This window comes from Pan paniscus, chromosome 15, assembly GCF_029289425.2.
Source record: "Pan paniscus chromosome 15, NHGRI_mPanPan1-v2.0_pri, whole genome shotgun sequence".
NCBI classification, from domain to species: domain Eukaryota; kingdom Metazoa; phylum Chordata; class Mammalia; order Primates; family Hominidae; genus Pan; species Pan paniscus.
The window spans coordinates 101027550-101045961 of record NC_073264.2 but is presented as its reverse complement, the minus strand read 5'-3'; the positions used below and the strand labels follow the sequence as shown (position 1 = coordinate 101045961).

General features: G+C 44.0%; 1 protein-coding gene across 5 annotated transcripts in view; it reads right to left on the bottom strand.

Moving 5' to 3' along the window:
- Positions 1-18412, bottom strand: part of EML1 (EMAP like 1) — a 203668-nt gene that overhangs the window by 51050 nt on the left and 134206 nt on the right. For 3 of the 5 annotated variants that reach the window (XM_034938121.2, XM_003832851.5, XM_034938120.3), the window contains exons 4-5: positions 15389-15445; positions 11760-11894 (exon numbers count right to left, since the gene is read on the bottom strand). In XM_034938121.2, coding sequence (XP_034794012.1) covers positions 11760-11894; positions 15389-15445 — 192 coding nt within the window. The remainder of the gene's footprint in view (positions 1-11759; positions 11895-15388; positions 15446-18412) is intronic. The other 2 variants (XM_034938124.2, XM_034938123.3) reach the window with 1 other exon arrangement.

The following is an 18412-nucleotide window of genomic DNA, read 5'->3' as shown; positions in this document are numbered from 1 at the left end:
AGATGGCACCGTCTCCATTCCAGACAGGGACACGGAGACCGAGAGAGCTCAGGGAGGGGGGTGACCCCTTGACCTCAACTTTGACTCCAAAGTTCATGCTTTGCACTGCTTAGCTTCCCTGACTTCTGCCTGCTTTAAGATACAAAAGACGGCACAGGAAATAAACGGGAGTCAAGGGGTGCACTGGTTTCACCATAGTGCCTTAAATGCTGCTAGGAGTACATATGCATTTTGTGTGTGTGTGTATTTAAAACAAAAACTTGAGCAGATATATTCCTAATATTATTCCTCAATTTTTGACTTGAAACACAATGAAAAACACCAGGAATAAAAACTATCCTTAATCCCAAGATGTAGTAAGTAATATTCTATATTAATATTCTTGATTTCCAGATAATTTCCTGTAGCACATGGGGTGGGGCGGTAGAGCCTACTACTTTCCTGATGCTTTAAAAGTGGTTTACTCTGTTCAAATTGTTTAAAGTAGTTTTGTAAGCTATAGGCTTAGTTTCCTAAACTCTAAACTATGGTCATTGAAAATACTACTAAAAAGGCATGGCACAGCCTTTGAACCTGAAAGCCTGGGTCTTACATTGGCCTACAAGGCCCTATCCAATCTGCACCTGACCCCTGTATTCTTCCGAGCTCATCTCCCTTCACTATATTCCCTGCTGTTCTGGGAACCTGGCCCAGCAGGCTCTGTGTCAGGCGCTGGCTCATGGGCCCTCCTGGACCATCCTCCCTGAAGTCAGCCACTCTCAGGCCACTGCTGTAGCTGTGTGTACAGATTCATGTTCCCTGCTCCATACTGAAACCCTCCTCACGTCCTGCTCGCCACAGCCCCCGCCCCTCCTGCTTTATTTTTCTCTATAGCACTTATTTGCCCCCTGCCTTCATTTTGTTTCTCCCACCAGGAGGCAATTCCACAGGGGCAGGGATCTTTCTGTTCATGGCTATATTCCCAGGGCCTTGGACAATAGACAGCGGCTGCCCTGGTGTGAGGCCTGGAGCTCCTGTGGAATTCCTCTTGGTTCTCCGTCTTCAGCCTTCAGCAGGCCCCAAGGATCTGTGCCTGGTGGGTGGTGGTGGGGTCAGCTCTCAGCAATCCTGCCTCTCCCCGGGGCACACACAGCTGCTGCCAAGAACCTGGTGTGGGGCTTGGTGTGCAGATGGAGTTTCTCTCCATCCTCCAGGTCCCCAGACCTCACTACACACCCACCCCTCAAAGGGCTCTCTCTCAGCTTTCCTCATCCTTCCTTCGGGGGTGGCCAGCTGCTGCCTGGCACTTAGTTCAAGGCCCTGAGCGTGGAGAACGTCTCTCGGCTTTCCTCCTGGCATGCCTCTGCCTCGGTGGGTCTCTCTCAGCCGCCTGTCCGGCTCCCAATCCACCACGCACACTCACGGAAGTCTGGGGAAAAGTGGAGTGCGTCTGAGCGGGGGGAGGGTTCTCATGTGCCCAGAGCCCCTGAGGACTCTGAACTCTCCTGCCAGTCCACACTCAGCCTTTCCCAATTCTACAGCTCCAGGTGATTTCCTACTCCCATCTAAGAGGGCTCCCCTTTTCTCCCCGCCACTCTGCCAGAGACAAAAGCAGCCGTGGGGCCTGTCCCTCCTCAGATGGGCTTGCCACTTTTCAGTAACACTTCAGTTCATTATACTACTTTCTGTCCTCAGCTCCATGGTGGCCTTAAAATAGCTATGATACTGTAGATACCTGAATTGTTCTCATTTTTAGGGTGGGAGTGACATTCTTGTCATTTTCTGTGTGCTAAGCAGAAGCAGAAGAAATCTTAACTCCAAATTTCACATATATGATTAAATTTACAGGCAGAAGGAGGTGAGGACAGAAGGAAAGCTGACAAAAGACTACGAGGCAAATCTAATTACAGAAACATAATCAAAGGGAAGCCAGGTATGGAATCAAAAGATAAGAAAACTATTTTTTTATCATGACTTTGATCACAAAAGTAGAATGATGCAAAAGCTATGAACACAGAAATGAGAAATTCAGAACTTGCCCTAGAGACAGAAAAAAGCAATTATGAACTATGTTCTTCCTACAAAGAGAAAATCCGCAAGGGAATCTGAACGCTTCATACAGGGAAGCTCATGGACCTTCGACACTGAAGAACTGTAAGAGGAAGAATGAAAGATTTCTATTAACAGATTAGGTAGCAGGAATGTTAACAACTAAGGTCATTGAGAGAGGTATCAGGTGGTACTAAAATGCTTACATTTCTTTAAATCATGCTCTAAACAATGTATCACTTTGTGGTATGCTGTATTTAGAAAATATACTACTGCTACATTTTATTATTTTAGAAAGTTGAGTTTTTATTGAAAAAAACCCAGCATATTTGTTTAGAACCCATTACTCCTGCCAATGCACCACCACCTTTTCTAAAAGGCAAGCCTGGGAGGAGGTAATTTCACTCTTGCATGCAAATCTTAGAATATAAACCCATAAAATGATGACGAATCTTCTGAACAACTGATAGAAAGGCAAACACACAGATGCGCAGTGATAACCAGAAGAGAACATTGAAGCCACCGTGGCCTCTCAACAAAGTGTGTTGACGGGAGCCGTATGCAGAAAGTGCATCTCTCCAGAACGCACAGCCACTCAAATTGAGAGTGGGTCCTTCAGACCCAGCACTATTTTGAAACATGCTTGGGCGGTGAATTCACTTGGAGTGGGAGATGATCGCTTCTCAAGGTGTTACGTAATTCATCTCTGATTCCCCATTTCTTGATGTGAGCTCGATGGAAAAAATTAAGTGGGTGACTTAATATCCCCTCAGCAGCTGGGGTGTGGCTCCATGGCGGTGGGGGGGGTGCGGGGGAGAATGCCCAGTCCTGTCCTAGAAAGGGTGAAGGAGCACCAGCTGCAGAATGAGGCTTCATTCATCCCTTGCCCGGTGTGAAGTCAATCAAGATGTCCTGCACCTGCCCCTGAAGCCCATGACAGAACTAAGCCTGCAGGAGAGAAAGGATTTGCCCCCCGGTGAACAAACTCTCAGCGCTTGGCTATTCTGGTGTTAAGTTGTGGCCAATATCTCCAAGACGAACTCCAGCACAGTTGTTATTGCTTGTAAGAAGGAGATTTGCTGAAAGAGCTCGGCTGTATGCTCCCTTGAGCTGAATGGTTCGAGAGCTGATATAAGATATAAGCAGTCGTGGAGACTCAGCGGAGGATGAGGTACATTTGAATCTTCACCAGACCAGCAGCTGTATGGGGAGATGGCAAGAGAACACTAGACATCTGCCCCAAGGAAAAACTCACACCAACAGACAGTAGTGCAGTCAACCAACAGACAGCAGTGCAGTCTGAGCTGGGAGGCTCACACCAACAGACACCAGTGCGGTCAACACCGCAGAGGCAGCTGTGAACACGTATGTCTAAGTCCAAATCCCTGAATGTGTTCACTGTGGACTTTGGGCACAGGGATGGTCTAAGAGTGGTTGGTTTTTACTCATCTGATAAAGCTCCTATTTGCTGCACCATAGACTGGCATTTATAAGGAGGAGAGTCCAGTGGACGACGTGTCCAGGCTGCAACTCAACAGATATTCACTGTGCCTCAGAGCGGGGATCTGCTCTTATCTCTTTCATCTACATTAACTAACCTAACCCCATGTTCCTGAAAGGGGGCTCTGGGGTCAGATCTTGCAGGTCTTCGACACGTGGTGACATGTGTAAGAAGTCCTGGGTAACTAGGATCAGAGTGGAACTAATAGGAGCCCCGTGCTGTTTGAGCAGAGATACTTGCTTTTGAAAGTGATTAATAAGGCTTGATAGAGGAGGAGTCCATTCCAAAGTTAAACATGTGATTTCCCTACAATTTATTAATCCAGAACAACTTTGGCTCTTGGAATAACATGACTTCTTTTTGTTTGAGACAGGGTCTGGCTCTGTCGCACAGGCTGGAGTGCAGTGGTGTGATCTCGGCTCACTGCAACCTCCACCTCCTGGGCTCAAGCCATCCTCTCACCTCAGCCTCCCAAGTATCTGGGACTACAGGCATATGCCACCAAACTCGGCTAATGTTTAGATTTTTTGTAGAGACAGGGTTCCACCATGTTGTCCAGGCTGGTGTCAAACTCCTGGGCTCAAATGATCTGCCTGTCTTGGCCTCCCAAAGTGCTGGGATTCCAGGTGTGAGCCACTGGGCTCAGCCACATGACTGCTTTTAAAAATGACTTCATGTGATGAAATAAAGTTCCTGCTGGAAGTCAGAATACTCCACCATGGAAATAATGACTCTATAAAAATTGTCCTGAAGCAGCTTTTTATTAGAAATAGGGTCATTTAAGAACCATCTATGCAAAATGTTTAGAAGTTGCTGGAGACTTTATTTGGGACAAAAGCGACTGCTTCATAGACATTTCCAACCAATACTTCCCAGCTTAACATGGTGGAAGGAGCACAGATTTTGAGGCCAGCTGGATCCGTGCTCTAGGGCTTGGGTGAGGGGCTTCACCTCCACCAGCTTAACCTCCTTAATCTAAAAATGGGAATAAAACCACTGTGAGGAACAGGTTATTGGCACGATTAAATAAGATATGTTACAATGTGTCCAATATGTGTTATTAATTAATATGGCTTCCCTCTTCCTCCTTTCACTGCAAAAACCTTTGTATTTCCAGACTCCTCAGCTAACAGTCTCAAAACTAAAACAATATGAAGAATATTAGCACTTATCATTTTGAAATTTATTAAAACATAAATGACCCCATGGCTTGAAGAGTGAAACATTTTTTTCAGTAAAAAGATGCTTAAGTCTCATCTTCCAGTGTAAAATGTGGTGTTAAAATTGTCTACCCATAGGTGGTGCTGTTTACATAGTTCTTGAATGGCTGTGGCTTTCAAATGAAACACAGTCATGGGCCAGACACGGGTGTTTCTGTCAATGATGGACCACATAGATGTCTGTGGTCCCACAAAATTATAATACTGTATTTTTACGGTATCTTTTCTATGTTTAGATACACCAATATTTAACACTGTGTTACCACTGCCTGCAGTATTCCCTATAGTCATGTGCTGCACAGGTCTGTAGCCCGGGAGCAGCAGGCTAGACCATCAGGCTGGACCATGAAGGTTTCTGTAAACACACACTCCATGATGTTCACACAATGAGAAAACACCTAACAACGCATTTCTCAGAATGTGCCTGTCATTAAGTGATGCCTGATCGTATACAATATCCTTCCATCCATTCAACAAGTAGTTATTGAGCACTCATGTTCACCAAGTGCTGTGTAAAGTACTAGAGATACAAAGAATAAGAATGGCACGGCCTGGGCCTCCAGAGCCTAAGGGAGGGCAAGGGGTGTGTGCAGCATGGTGAAGGGAGAAGAGCTACAGAGTCACAGACAGTTAACAGGCAGTTACGACACCATCTGAAAAGCACTGCTCTCAGACTAGAGGGCCAGGGGAGGCTCCCAGAAAAAGGGGATCCTGAGTTGGGTCTCGAAGGATGAGCTGGAGTTCATCAAAAACAGTCATCTTCCCTGCCCCCACCCCCAGTTCCAGATACATCCGCCTGTCACTTGGGAGAGGGGAAAACCCCTCCTCCTCCTAGGTGCTAGAAGGTGTTTGCCTTAGAACAATTCATTAAGCTACGAATTTGCTTGTGTGGTTTTCTGCATCTGTGCTTTATTTTATGATAAAGTAAAAAGAATTTTCTAAATATGCTATCTTCTTACTTAGATCGGCATGTCTTTAATTAGGTCTGGGCTTGATCGCCTATTCATGAGTTAAGGGCCACTGGTATTTCCTTCTCAGTGAGCGCCTGTGCAGACCCTTTACCATTTTTCTATTCCGTGGATTATCTTGTTCTCCCATTTGTGAGTCCTTTGGGAATTAAGCAAAGCAGCCCTGCAGGCATTGTGCCACTGACATTTGTTAGGAGAATGAGTCTTTCTGTGCTGCTCCTTCCCACTCCCTGCCATGCCTTGGACTACGTTCTGTACACAGCAGGTGCTCCATAAGTCCAGCACAGCAGTGAAACTGAAAGAGCAAGGTGAGAACAATTTTCAGAATTTCTGATTCCTCGCTTTTCAGGCTGGGATAAAGGCAGAAACAGGCGCTGGGGAATTCCAAGACATCCCCAAGAAAAAAGGCCCTGCAAGCAGGGGAGTGGGAGGGACACAAGTGTGCAGGGCCTCAACTCCAACAGTCTGGGATGCAGACATGACACTCACAGCTGCCACTGTGGCGAGCCGACTGCAGACCAGCTCTGCACTGAGGCTCCTATGCATGGGATCTTAGGCACCCTGTGAGGCAGGTACCACTTTTATTGCTACTGAGGAAAACCCCAAAGAGATTAAGTCACTTGTTCACAATGACAAAGCAAAGCAGCAGAGCTGGGATTAACACTTGGCTGTGGCAATAAAGGCCCATCATCTTAACCTTCTTTTGTTATAGTGATCAGGGCAAAAAGATTCATTCGACTAATGCTTGTTGAGCACCTACTGTGTGCTGGGCATTGTTCTAGATGGTGGCCTGCTCTGAGTGGATTAGTGAAACTTGTTTGGTACTTAAACGTCCAACTGAAGTACTTCGGACTGGAAACATGATGAACCACATCTAAAATAACATTGCAAGAGTGCATTTATTCACACAAAGACATGCTCATTTAGCAAATGAAGAAGGGATCACAAAATATGCACAAGAATGGCATTTATGTCAAAATTATACACTACACTCATACAGCACCCTGCAAATAAAAGTCCACGTGGAAATGTAATGACTGTTGGCTGTGAGTTCGCTGAGTGGTGAGACTGCAGGTGATTGTTGTTTCTTCTTTTTAGTGCATCTAGATTTTTTTTTTTTTTTTTTTTTTTTGAGGAAGGGTCTCATTCCCATTGCTCAGTCTGGAGTACAGTGGTATGATCGCAGCTCACTGTAGTCTCAGCCTCCCAGGCTCGAGCAATCCTCCCACATCAGCCTCTCAAGTAGGTGGGACTACAGGTATGTGCCAACACGCTCAGCTAATTTTTGTATTTTTTGTAGAGATGGGGTCTTGCCATGTTGTCCAGGCTGGTCTTGAACTCCTGGGCTCAAGTGATCCACCCGCCTCGGCCTGCTGAAGTGCTAGGATTACAGGAGTGGGCCACCACGCCTGGCCTAGATTTTCTAAAACAAGTTACTTGTATAATAAATAAATGGCCTCAAAAAAGGAAAAAAGTTGTGCTGGGGAAAAGTGCGCAATGTGTTGGAGAGGCATGCGTGTCAGGGCACAAAAGGGAACGAGGAGCTGGTGGATGAAGGGCCCGGAGCCCCAGCCAAGGAGCACTGTTGAGCCGACGGCAGCAGCGATGCTATCGTAAAGGAAAAACAACTTTGCGCCCTGAAGAGCCCTGAGGTGAAATAGTCACCAAATGCTAGAGCTTTAGAAAGGACAGGCGCTCAAGGTGTCCAGCCCAGTGGTTCTCGACCTGACAGCTGTACTACGGGGCTGTCTGATCCTGGGGTTGAGGGGGCACAACACAAAAGGGCGCCACACCTAACATGCCAACGTCTTCACTATTTTGAGGTGGGTTTTTTTTTTTCATGTTTGTTGACTCCAAAGATGGGCAGTTTATATCAAACTTGTCCAACCCACAGCCCACAGGCCACATGCGGCCCAGGACGACTTTGAATGTGGCCCAACACAAATTTGTAAACTTTCTTAAACATGAGATTTTTTTGGCAATTTTCTTTTTCTTTTTTTTTTCTTTTTTTTAGCTCATCAGCTATCATTATTGTTCATGTATTTTGTGTGTGGCCCAAGACAATTCTTTTAATCTGGGGAAGCCAAAAGTCCAGGGAGGCCGAAGTCCAGGGACACCCCTGATTTATACATATGTGACAACAAAGTTTCTAGCACATGACTGAAACATCCTTATTCTAACAAAATCAACTCATTTCAACAACTTTCAGTAAAGCTGAAACAGTGTCTTGCTTATAGAGCTGACATAGCTCATTCCCTTAAGACTTACAAAAGGGGAACCAGTTTGATAATTGAAACGCTTTATCAATCTAGCAACATCTAACATGAACTGTGCTTCTAAATAAGCAGCCAATTTTCTATCAGGTATAAAATACTTTTTTAATTGAAAAATATCTCCATCAGATTAGTTCACTGGCTACATTTTACAAGCCTTCCATCACGATGTTATTGCCAATTCTCTATTTAAATGTAGTATTTCATGATGACATGAATCACTATGTAATTATTAACGTTCATTTATCATCAATAATACATAAAGTAAAATACTACCATATATTGCTTTTGTTTTTAATAGAGGTTTTGTTGGTGCAACGATTAAATGCTGTTAAAATTTTGTGTCTTGTTACAAAGTATTTGAAAAAATTAAACATTCTAAGATAAAGGTCTTCCATATCACAAGAAAGACTCGAATCCAGTGACCATTTGTAAAGAAAATGAGACATGGGAGCAAGAAGACTGAAACTATCATAAAGAATACAGTTTTGGCCAGGTGCGGTGGCTCACGCCTGTAATCCCAGCGCTTTGGGAGGCCGAGGTGGGCGGATCACAAGGTCAAGAGATCGAGACCATCCTGGCCAATGTGGTGAAACCCCGTCTCTACTAAAAATATAAAACTTAGCTGGGCATGGTGGCACGCACCTGTAGTCCCAGCTTCTCGGGAGGCTGAGGCAGGAGAATCTCTTGAACCCAAGAGGCAGAGGCTGCAGTGACCCGAGATTGTGCCACTGCACTCCAGCCTGGTGACAGAGCGAGACTCCATCTCAAAAAAAAAAAGGAAAAAGAAAAAGAATATAGTTTTATGAAAGCAAAACATGTAATTACTTTAAAATAAAGTATCTCAGAAAAGGTTAATATTTAGGACTCCACAAACACTATTATTTTGTGTTCAATAGTAAGATTTGTATAATTTATACAGAATGGTTTTCTATCTGCTGTAAGTATTATTATTGAGAAATAGTGCTGAGATGGAACTGTTTTTCTGAAGTAAAGGGAGCCTTTTTCTAATTTGCGCCTAAGTGCCATATGTGCTAACGACAGCTTTGCACATGGCGTGTGAGAAGCTGTGAGCTTTATGGCTAATAATCTGTTGTGGCTGCAAGTTAAAGCACTGCCTGTGTGAATGATTTGCTTCTTCTACAAAGCAGCACAGGGTGGAAGCCATCCCTATGACGTCAGCACTCTCACTCATGTGCACCCTAACTAGCCTTCCTGAGTGGAAGAGAATGGGGCTCTGGAACAGCGGGCAGGCTGGGATCGCAAGCAGCCCACAGACCAGCTCCCGCCCGATGCCTTATTTAAGAACTGTGAGCTTCACAAGGATTTATAATACTTTATTTCCCCCAACTACGTTAGACACAAGTGCAACGCGGATTGTGACAAAATCTAACACTTTCATCTTACAAACGAGGAAAATAAAAAGTGAGGAATTGTAGAAAATCTCACTGATTACTTTCCTCTGCTCCACACAAGCCTGTCTTTATAAGAACTATCACAGGGATGACGATCATTTACTGAGTGCCAAGCCCTACGCTGGATAATTTCCTACAAGTTAGCTCATTTATAAGATTCAAGGGCATTAGGTATAAAATCTCTTAATTTGTAGAGGAAAAAACTGAGGCTTGGAGCATTAAGGCAGAACTGGATACACACCCAGATCTTTCTTTTACTGCAGAGCCTCTGCCCTTTCCACCATGTCTTGCTGCCTACAGGAACCCAACAAGGGCAATTTTTTAAATCACAGGACAGCCTGCAGGAACAATGGACATGTCGAGTGAGCGATGGGGACGACGCATGCCATCTTGAGTCCACTGAACGCAGTAATGTTTAATAACAGAAATTACATGGGGGCCACCTCCCTACTCTTTTCCTTCCCTGTGTCCCATCCTCGAGGGTGGCATTTCTCAGCAAGACTCCAGATCTGCTTTGGTGCTGGGGTCAAGGCAGCCTGAGCATGGGGCTGCGCATGTGGGAATACAGAGGAAGAAAGGCGGGAAGGGGTCAGGCAGCCACTGAATTACCAGCTTAACCTTCACTTCTACCGAGTCTTAGCTGCTTCTTTCTGAGTTACTGCAGCTCCTACTCCTATGGGTCCCTGTCAAGACCAGCAATTGCCTAAGAGGAGACAGTAACTGTCTCTGAAACCCCTTCAGTGCATGATGCATGAAACTCAGCCAGCTCTGTGCTATGCTCGCCTCAACCACGCCTGGGTTCTAACAAGACAAAGAATTTATTTTTAAACGGACATGTTTAGTTGTCTGAATTAGTTTGGGAACATGATTAGTAAATTTTCCCAGTCCCTCATTTCCAAATCAAAATTTCCTACTGTGGCATTTCTCAAAAATCTCTTTGTAAATATCTTCTATGGAAATATTTACCCAGCACATTTACCAAAGCCATAGGATTTTAAAGATAAAATGGATCTGGAGTTTACACAATGCAGATTCTTTTTGGAAATTCTTAATAAAAATCAGATGTGCAGAGGAGGAGCCAAGTCTCTAAGAACTGCCAAGATCTAGACATTTCAGGTCAACTTCCAAGCTTACCCTGAATTCAAAGAAGCTTTGGGCTATGTTGCACCTCCCACTAATTCACACTCTGTTGCCATTGTAACCACTTGGCCTCATTTCCAAGGTATTATCACCCCATTAGCATAATCTTCTGATAAGAAGTACTAATAGTCTAAATGAGAAGAAGACAGAACCCATGTTAATGGTGTTTTAAATTGTTAATTGACCGTGGACCTGACCTGCTATAGATGTGAGAAGTGTCTCTATGTTTTCTACAACAGACATCTTTTAGGAATAAAACTGAAAAAGAGTTTAAGCTTCCTTTATAGGACTGAATCACCATGGATTTACAAACTTGGAAGTTTTACAGCCTGTGGGTTGGAGTCGATTGCTTTATGACTAAGCCTTCTCCTTACATGAACATTTGGGAAAAAAAACACATGCTTAGCCTCTGAAGCTGAAATTCCTTCCTCAGCTTTACTAAACAGAGAGAATAAAATTAAAGTACAATGTTTAAAAAGTGAGAACAAAGTACAATGTTAGGTAAAAATACATAGAGAAACTGGATTTTCTTTACAAAGTACATTATATAGATATAAATATATTATATAGACACAAAACAAGCTGCTAAAATGCCAAAAAGCAGCATTCAGGAACAAAATGTTACTATTAGTTTCACCGATACTTATCATAATCCATTACAAACTAACCTCATAGAAAAACTCAAAAATTTGGAGTCCACGTATTTCATGAAACCATAAAGAAAAATGGTTCACATTTCTGGTGTTAGCATCAATATTAAACATAGCCTCTGATAAATCATAAAATTACAACTTTTCAGCCACTGTGTCTCAGAAAATACTGCTGACAAACTTAAAGCAGTCCATTAAAATGAACTTAAAAAGGTCAGGAGAGTGTACTAGAAATCGAAGGTGCTCAGGTAGAAATTCAGAATGGCTTCCCCAGTTCCAGGTACTTGGTACTAAGAAATTCTCAGGAACTACTTATGTCTACATGAGAGTGCTGGGAATCTGAGTGACTGTTTTTCCACCTGGGCGGTAGTTTGTGTGAACTGTGCCTGGCAGCTGCCCTCAAATGGCTGTTTGATTAGTCCTATAAATACCTGAGGAGAAGGTCTTCTTCTCCAAGAGTACTCCCAGCTTGTTGCAATATGAGGGGATCTTCTGACTCCTCTCTGGGGACAAGCGGTACTAACATATCTGAACAGCAGGAACTGAGAGATAAGACGTCCTTACCTTTCACTGTTCTTTTTGCCACTGGAAGAGCTGCTGGTGGAGCCTGTGCGATTCCGGTTTCCTCTGGAATCCCCATTGCTTTCCCTTCGACCCCCAGGAGACACTCGTTCAGAAGAGCTGGTCCTCTTGATGTTACTAAGGGTGGAATGGAAGTGACAGTGAACTCCTTAATATCGTGACTTTATTTTATTGCTAAGCATACAAATATATACATAGAACATCATACTTCCACATAGATATTCAAAAGACAGGCCTAGCGACGGAGATCAAAAAGCTTTTCAGAGTGTCACATAGAATAACATCTCTGCTCTCTCTCTGCCTTTGTAACTGAGGCCACTAGCACAGTTCACAGTCATGGAGAAACTGAGGCATTAAGACTTCCAACAGTACCGTGTGAGAGCACTCCAGGGGCTTCCAGGGAAGCAATCCTGCCCTTGAGTAGGCTTCACTCTCCAGGGATGTCCAATCTTTTGGTTTCCCTGGGCCACATTGGAAGAAGAAGAATTGTCTTGGGCCACATATAAAATATACTAATGCTAACGATAGCTGACGAATTAAACAACAACAAAAAAATTGCAAAGAAAATAGAGTATTAAGAAAGTTGACAAATCTGTGTTGGGCCACATTCAAAGCTGTCCTGAGCCACACAAGGCCCATGGGTTGGACAACCTTGGTCCAGATGGTGGTGTGCAACCCGGGGGGATGGTGCCCCCAAGACATCTGGCAATGTCTGGAGACATCCTTCTGTTGCCACAGCTGGGGAGGGACTGCTACTGCCATGTAGTGGGTGGAGGCCCGGGGTGCGGCTAGAAATCCTGCACGGCCCGGGATGGCTCACTCCACAAAGTAGCACCTGGCCCCAGACGTCAATAGTGCTGATGTTGAAGAAATCTGGCCTAAAGGCAGGCGTGGGACAAATGCTAACAGGATGTCACGAGTAACGACAGAAATGTTCCACCCTGTGCACAATGCCTTTGTTTGGAGGTGGTGTCCATGTTAAGTGGCCAACTTCATTCATAGGACAAGAGGGACTAGCGTGCTCAGAGGCCTGGGAAGGCAGCCTGGGGAAATCTTCCCGAAGACTGCGAAATTCCGGGAAAGATCAAATGAATGGTTTGAAAGTGTTGTTATGACACAGATGGGAAGAGCCTGCTCTAGGAAAAGGGATTCCCTATACACAGGGGATTCGTAGGCATGAGGGGTAAACCAGAGCCCAGGTATGGAGTGGAGGCTGACTGTTCCCCTCTTAGAGCACACTATGGACTGTTTGTATTCCCCAAATTCATGTGTGGAAACCCTAACCCTCAATGTGATGGTGTTAGGGGGTGGGGCCTTTGGGAGGTGATGAGGTCAGCAGGGTGAAGCCCTCATGAGTGGAATTAGTGCCCTTATGGAAGAGGCCCAGAGAGCTCTCTTACCCTTTTCCACCATGTGAGAAGATGGCCGCCTGCAACCTGGAAGACAGCCCTCGTCAGAACCTGACCATGCTGGCTCCCCCGGTCTCGGACTCCCAGCCTCCAGGATGGTGAGACATATATTTCTGCTGTTTATAAGCTTCCCAGTCTATGGACTTTGTTATAGCAACCCAAACTCACTAAGACAGAGCACATAACTCTAGTATAGGTATCTCTGTACATACTTAAAAATCTACATCATTAGTCCACGCATTTCTTGAGATCTTATCTCATTTATCATTTTCGTAGCTTTGCAGAGCCTCATACAAAAGTTTGGTACACATTTATTAAATGAAAGGATGAAATAAATGGAAGTATCACACACTGACCCTGTCACCAGAAGAGACACAAACTGCTTTAATGCAGCACCTGCTCTGTAAGCAAAAAAGAAGGAGGGGAGGGGCAGGCAGGGGGCTGTTCTAGGGCCAGGGCTCTGGGAACACACACAGACTTGGGCGGCTCTAGTCTTGACACTTGGAGCTGGAGGTGTGGGTGGGTGAGAATACAAGCCTGCAACACGCGAGACAGCTCAGGACAGACTCTGTCCATCTGGCGGGTGCTGAGCCACGGATGCAGAGGAAATCACCGAGGGAGGAGGTGACCAAGGACAGAAGAGCCCTGGGGAAACTAATGTTTAAAGACGTGGGCTGAGAAGCTACCACAGGAGTCAGAGGTAGCAGCGACACCAGGAGAGAAGGAGTGGTGCGCAAAGGCTAGCGCAGGATTAGGTAAATGTGCTGGTGCTGCACAGAGGAGGGGGTGAGCCCTGGGAAGTGGGGAGTCTCAGGCGGCGCCAGCGGGCACAGCTTCAGTGAAGGGTGCACGGGGACCAGATCTCAACAAGGAGCACGCAGGAGCTGAGGAACTTCACACAGCAAGACCCCTGCCCCTGCACTGAAGCTCAATGTCCTCCCTCCTCATAAGTAAATGACAAGCCTCCCATCCAGGCAGCTCCTGCCTGGGGCTGGCCACTCTCCTTCTTGGTAGCCAGTGACTCTCCTCTCTTCCTTCCTTCCCCTCTCTGTCTCCTCTGTCTATACACCCTCCTTAGCTCAACTTTCACTCGTCCTTCCTTTGCAACTTCCAGTGGCTCAGTTAGTAATCTCCAAGCAGGTTTTTAAAAACCCTCATGGTATGTTGGCTTTGAAATCACTCTCAGGGTGATTATCTGAATACACTTTCCACATAGTCTTTTTGGTAACTGGGGAACCCTTGAGTGGACAGTGCCAGAATCTTACAACTGCAATCAGCAGGGTGTGCCTTAAGGTCAAAATGTGTGTTTTTAGAATGCTCAATTTGGGGACAAGGAAATTACAGATTTTAAGAGAGCATTACATTTCTGAAATTTGGGATTAAAGTCTAAAAATTACAGGAGCCTTTGTGCTTCAAGTTCAAGATGTTCCCATGACGACAAACACAAAGCTAACTTGACTTAGCAGGATTATTCTCGGCCCAGTCTTTAGTACAAGGCTCTGATGCACACTTTGCCCGACCAGCTGCCGGGGCCCTGGGAGATTTTGCAGCCGCAAGAAGAGCCCAGAGCACAGCTTCTGGGGCGTCCTTGTGGGAGTTCATGGCAAGTTCATAGCAACTTAAAGAACTGTATAAAACACCCTTAAAGAGCTGAAAAACCACAACTGTTCATCAATTACAGCAAACACTAACTGATTTTCTAATAATTAACACTCAACCTGGTGGCTGGAAGAGTTCATGGGGGTGCCAGTGATGAAAACTGCAGCAGCAGCAGCCACAGTTAACGTTTAAGGCATACTCTGGACTTTTACATATACTGTATTCCTTAATTCAAACCTCACAAATCCCCTGCAGCAATATCATTATCCTCATTTTACAGATGAAGAACCAAATTCAGGAGTGTGAAGCAACTTGTTTGGGGTTACAGCAAGTGGTGGGGCTGGTGACTTCAACCCTGTGTTCTCTCTATTAGGCCCCTAATTAACACCGTCTGCAATTTATGAACCGCCAAAGTATACTGTTTTGGAGGACCAGTTGAGCATCTAAAAAAACAATAAATGTCAATGATTAATATAGTTACATGATTGACGACTTGATGAATGGTAGGCATTGGACAAGACCTTGAAGCTACTACGTTAAAACAGAGATGGAAACAATGGAAGGAACAGCTATGGTGACAAAGTAAATCTAAGTTCCCCTCACCTTGGTGTCGATCTATTCAGTTTGCAAGCATTGAGAAGACTCACAGATCTGTTTAATCTACATATAAGAGGCACAGAAATAAAGCAGAATAAACGTGAGTACAATTAATAAAAGCGTGGAAAAGTATTTTGATAAGCTTCAGTAAATTGCAGGACGCACACATCAAAATCGAAAGACATTTTGGTTCGCAAATATAGACATGGATATAATCCTTCACAACTCTTCCAAGATATTTGTCATTCCCATATTTGCATTAAAATGTTAAAACTTTTAAAAAAAATCTTACTGTTGTCCCAGACGTAGAATAAAAAACAAGACATTTCCTTTTGAGAGCCAAGGGCTCTTATGAATTAAAGAGGATTTACTAGGACTCAAAGTGAAGGACAGAAAATAAAGCTTAAAGACAAGACATTTGCAGTAACAAGGGCAGCCAGAGAGAGCAATACTGTACACTCACTGCAGGAAGCCTCCTCAAATAACCAGCAGGGAATATCAAAGAAGCTATGTTCTCTCTGGACGGCGAGTGAAAAATAATGCTCTTTATTTTGAAAGTGGTAGAAGTACTGGCTTGTGAGAGACTGTGCAATAATGCAGTATATTTTTTAGTGCTTAAGGCAAGTATTTTTTGTGTAGAAATGCACAGACATCACCACTTATTTTGTTTTCCCTTCTGCTCTCTGTCCGCACACCCAAACCTGCAACCTTGTAAGTTATGAAAATAAATGGTTCTTTATATTACATTACATATGCATTCAACAATTTGTGCCACTTAACACTTTAGACATAATAAAATTTCTGCAGGGAGACTGGTGACCATAAGAAAAACAGATGTCTTTCTTCTTATGGTTAATAAGAATTCTAAGCATAAGAAGCTACAGTTAGGTTTTCTTTCATCATGTGATTGGGAATCAAAAATTGATTTTCCAAAATTTTGCAAAAGTATCCCAAACTTTTACAACCAAAACAGAAATCTGACAGACAGCTCTTATGTGTGACCAGAGATTTTCTGATGATTTCATTTGTCCTGACAGCTGGGGCGACTAACACTGGATAAAAGCAGTGATCTGCTCAACAGACACTTACTAGGCATCAACCATCCACTGTGCGCTATGCTGAGTGCTGGAGGGTCCACAAGGGACCAGGACCCACCTGGCTTTTGTCCCTCAAATTACGAGATAATTCTGACAGACTGAGATAACGCACTTCAGTAATTAAATTAACAAATGCTCATATCTTTCACTGTCTAAAAACTGATCTTTGGCAAAATCCAAGTCATTTTTCAGGAAGGCTAGTGGTCTGGGAGAATCTTAGAGAATTCTATATACATAAGTCTTTCTTTCTACAATACAAAGTCAACTACTCGAGCTAGTGGGGAGAACCATATCACTTCTGATAACGGGACAGGTCCCGCAGGTCTTCCTTTGTTCAACAGGACAATACTTCCACCTCTATTTTGCTACTGAGAACAGACTCAAACACAGATTTATCACCTACGTTTCAATAGATCGCAATAATAGAGAAATAGATTAGAAATAATTCTTAAAAATCAACTGAAGCCAGATTTTGGCTTTCTATTCTTCAAATCACGCTACGTACCCAGCACTGGCTTCAGTGCAATTACAAATGCTGTACTTCTAACAAGTGGAACTATTTTTCCAAAGGACTATCGGCTGTTTGTTTGGAAGCAAGAGATATTTACCAGTCTATCTCACATTTGTCACAGAGCATTTTTTAAATAACGCTTTTTGTACCAGTTTTGTTCTTTTGATCTCTGTTCACATAGCTTGGCCTATTGTCATGCTCTACTTATGAGCCCAGAGAACAGTGATTGTCTCTTTCTTGAACCAGTAGAAATGTTACTCCATTGTCAGCCTCCGCATCCCCACTGAGCAAGGTATGACCTACAATGTCTTCCCTGGATTTTCTGCCTTTTTTCCTTTGCCTAATGGAAACAAAGCTTTTCCCAAGGATTCCAAATCAAGCCCTCAATCGAAGTCTTAATTGGCAACACAAAGCACAACCGCTGGGCGCTGGACTATTTCCAAAGGGGATTTTGTTCTTAAGCACCAGGCTGAAAAACCCCCGGAGAAAAGAAAACAAACATATACCCATCCACACACCACAGATGCCCCAACTCATTTAATTTGGAACTCTGATTACAGAAAAATTCCTACCTGATTGTAAACATATTTGAAATGACTTGGAAGTTATTTTAATCCTAATATTCAGAATGCCCAGCCTGCTTCTTTCTGTTTTCAAAATTCTCTCCTAATGAGAGATCTATAGGAACTTTACCATGGAGTAGCAATTAGATGCTACTGTTCTTATTTCCAGCTTCCAAATGGAAGGGAAGTCCCATCCACCGAAGCCCATAAACGCCAGAAACGAACCAAAATACATGAATCACTACACTTTCACTCAAAACCCAGAGTCTTGGACACTCAGTCTAGAAAAATATGTATTTCTAGTTGGCAGCTATATGCTGACAATAGCTTATTAGAGTAATCAAACGGATATTCTGTAAATTATAAGGAAAAGTCTACAGAGGCCTTAGAATGTTTCTGGGAGGAGGGTTACCATTTAAGTGCTAGCACACACACGTACACACTTAGATATAACACGATGGCTACTGAGCATAATTGTTCACGTGTTCATTCACTCCTTCCTGTCTTGCTCCCTTCCTCCCTCCCTTCTTCCCTAAGATAAAATTGCTGAGAGTAATTGCCACCTAGGAGCCCTTTCATATGTGGCTGAAATGTGGGGGTCTAAGACCCAGGCCTCTGTTCATAGCCAGGACTTGTTTCCTTACTTGGTGTTTGGCCCTGACATCCCCTTAACAACATCAGACCTGCAATCTGAGAAATCTTTGCTGAGAGTCGCCCTCACTCCTGACTGCTGCTCCTGCTCCCACAAATAGTACACAGACAGGATGGGGCATAAAAGAAGGATGATTTGCAAGCAGTCATTATATCAAGCGTTTTTCCCGAGCAGATGTCAGGGCTGACCTGGAAATCTGTGCGGGAA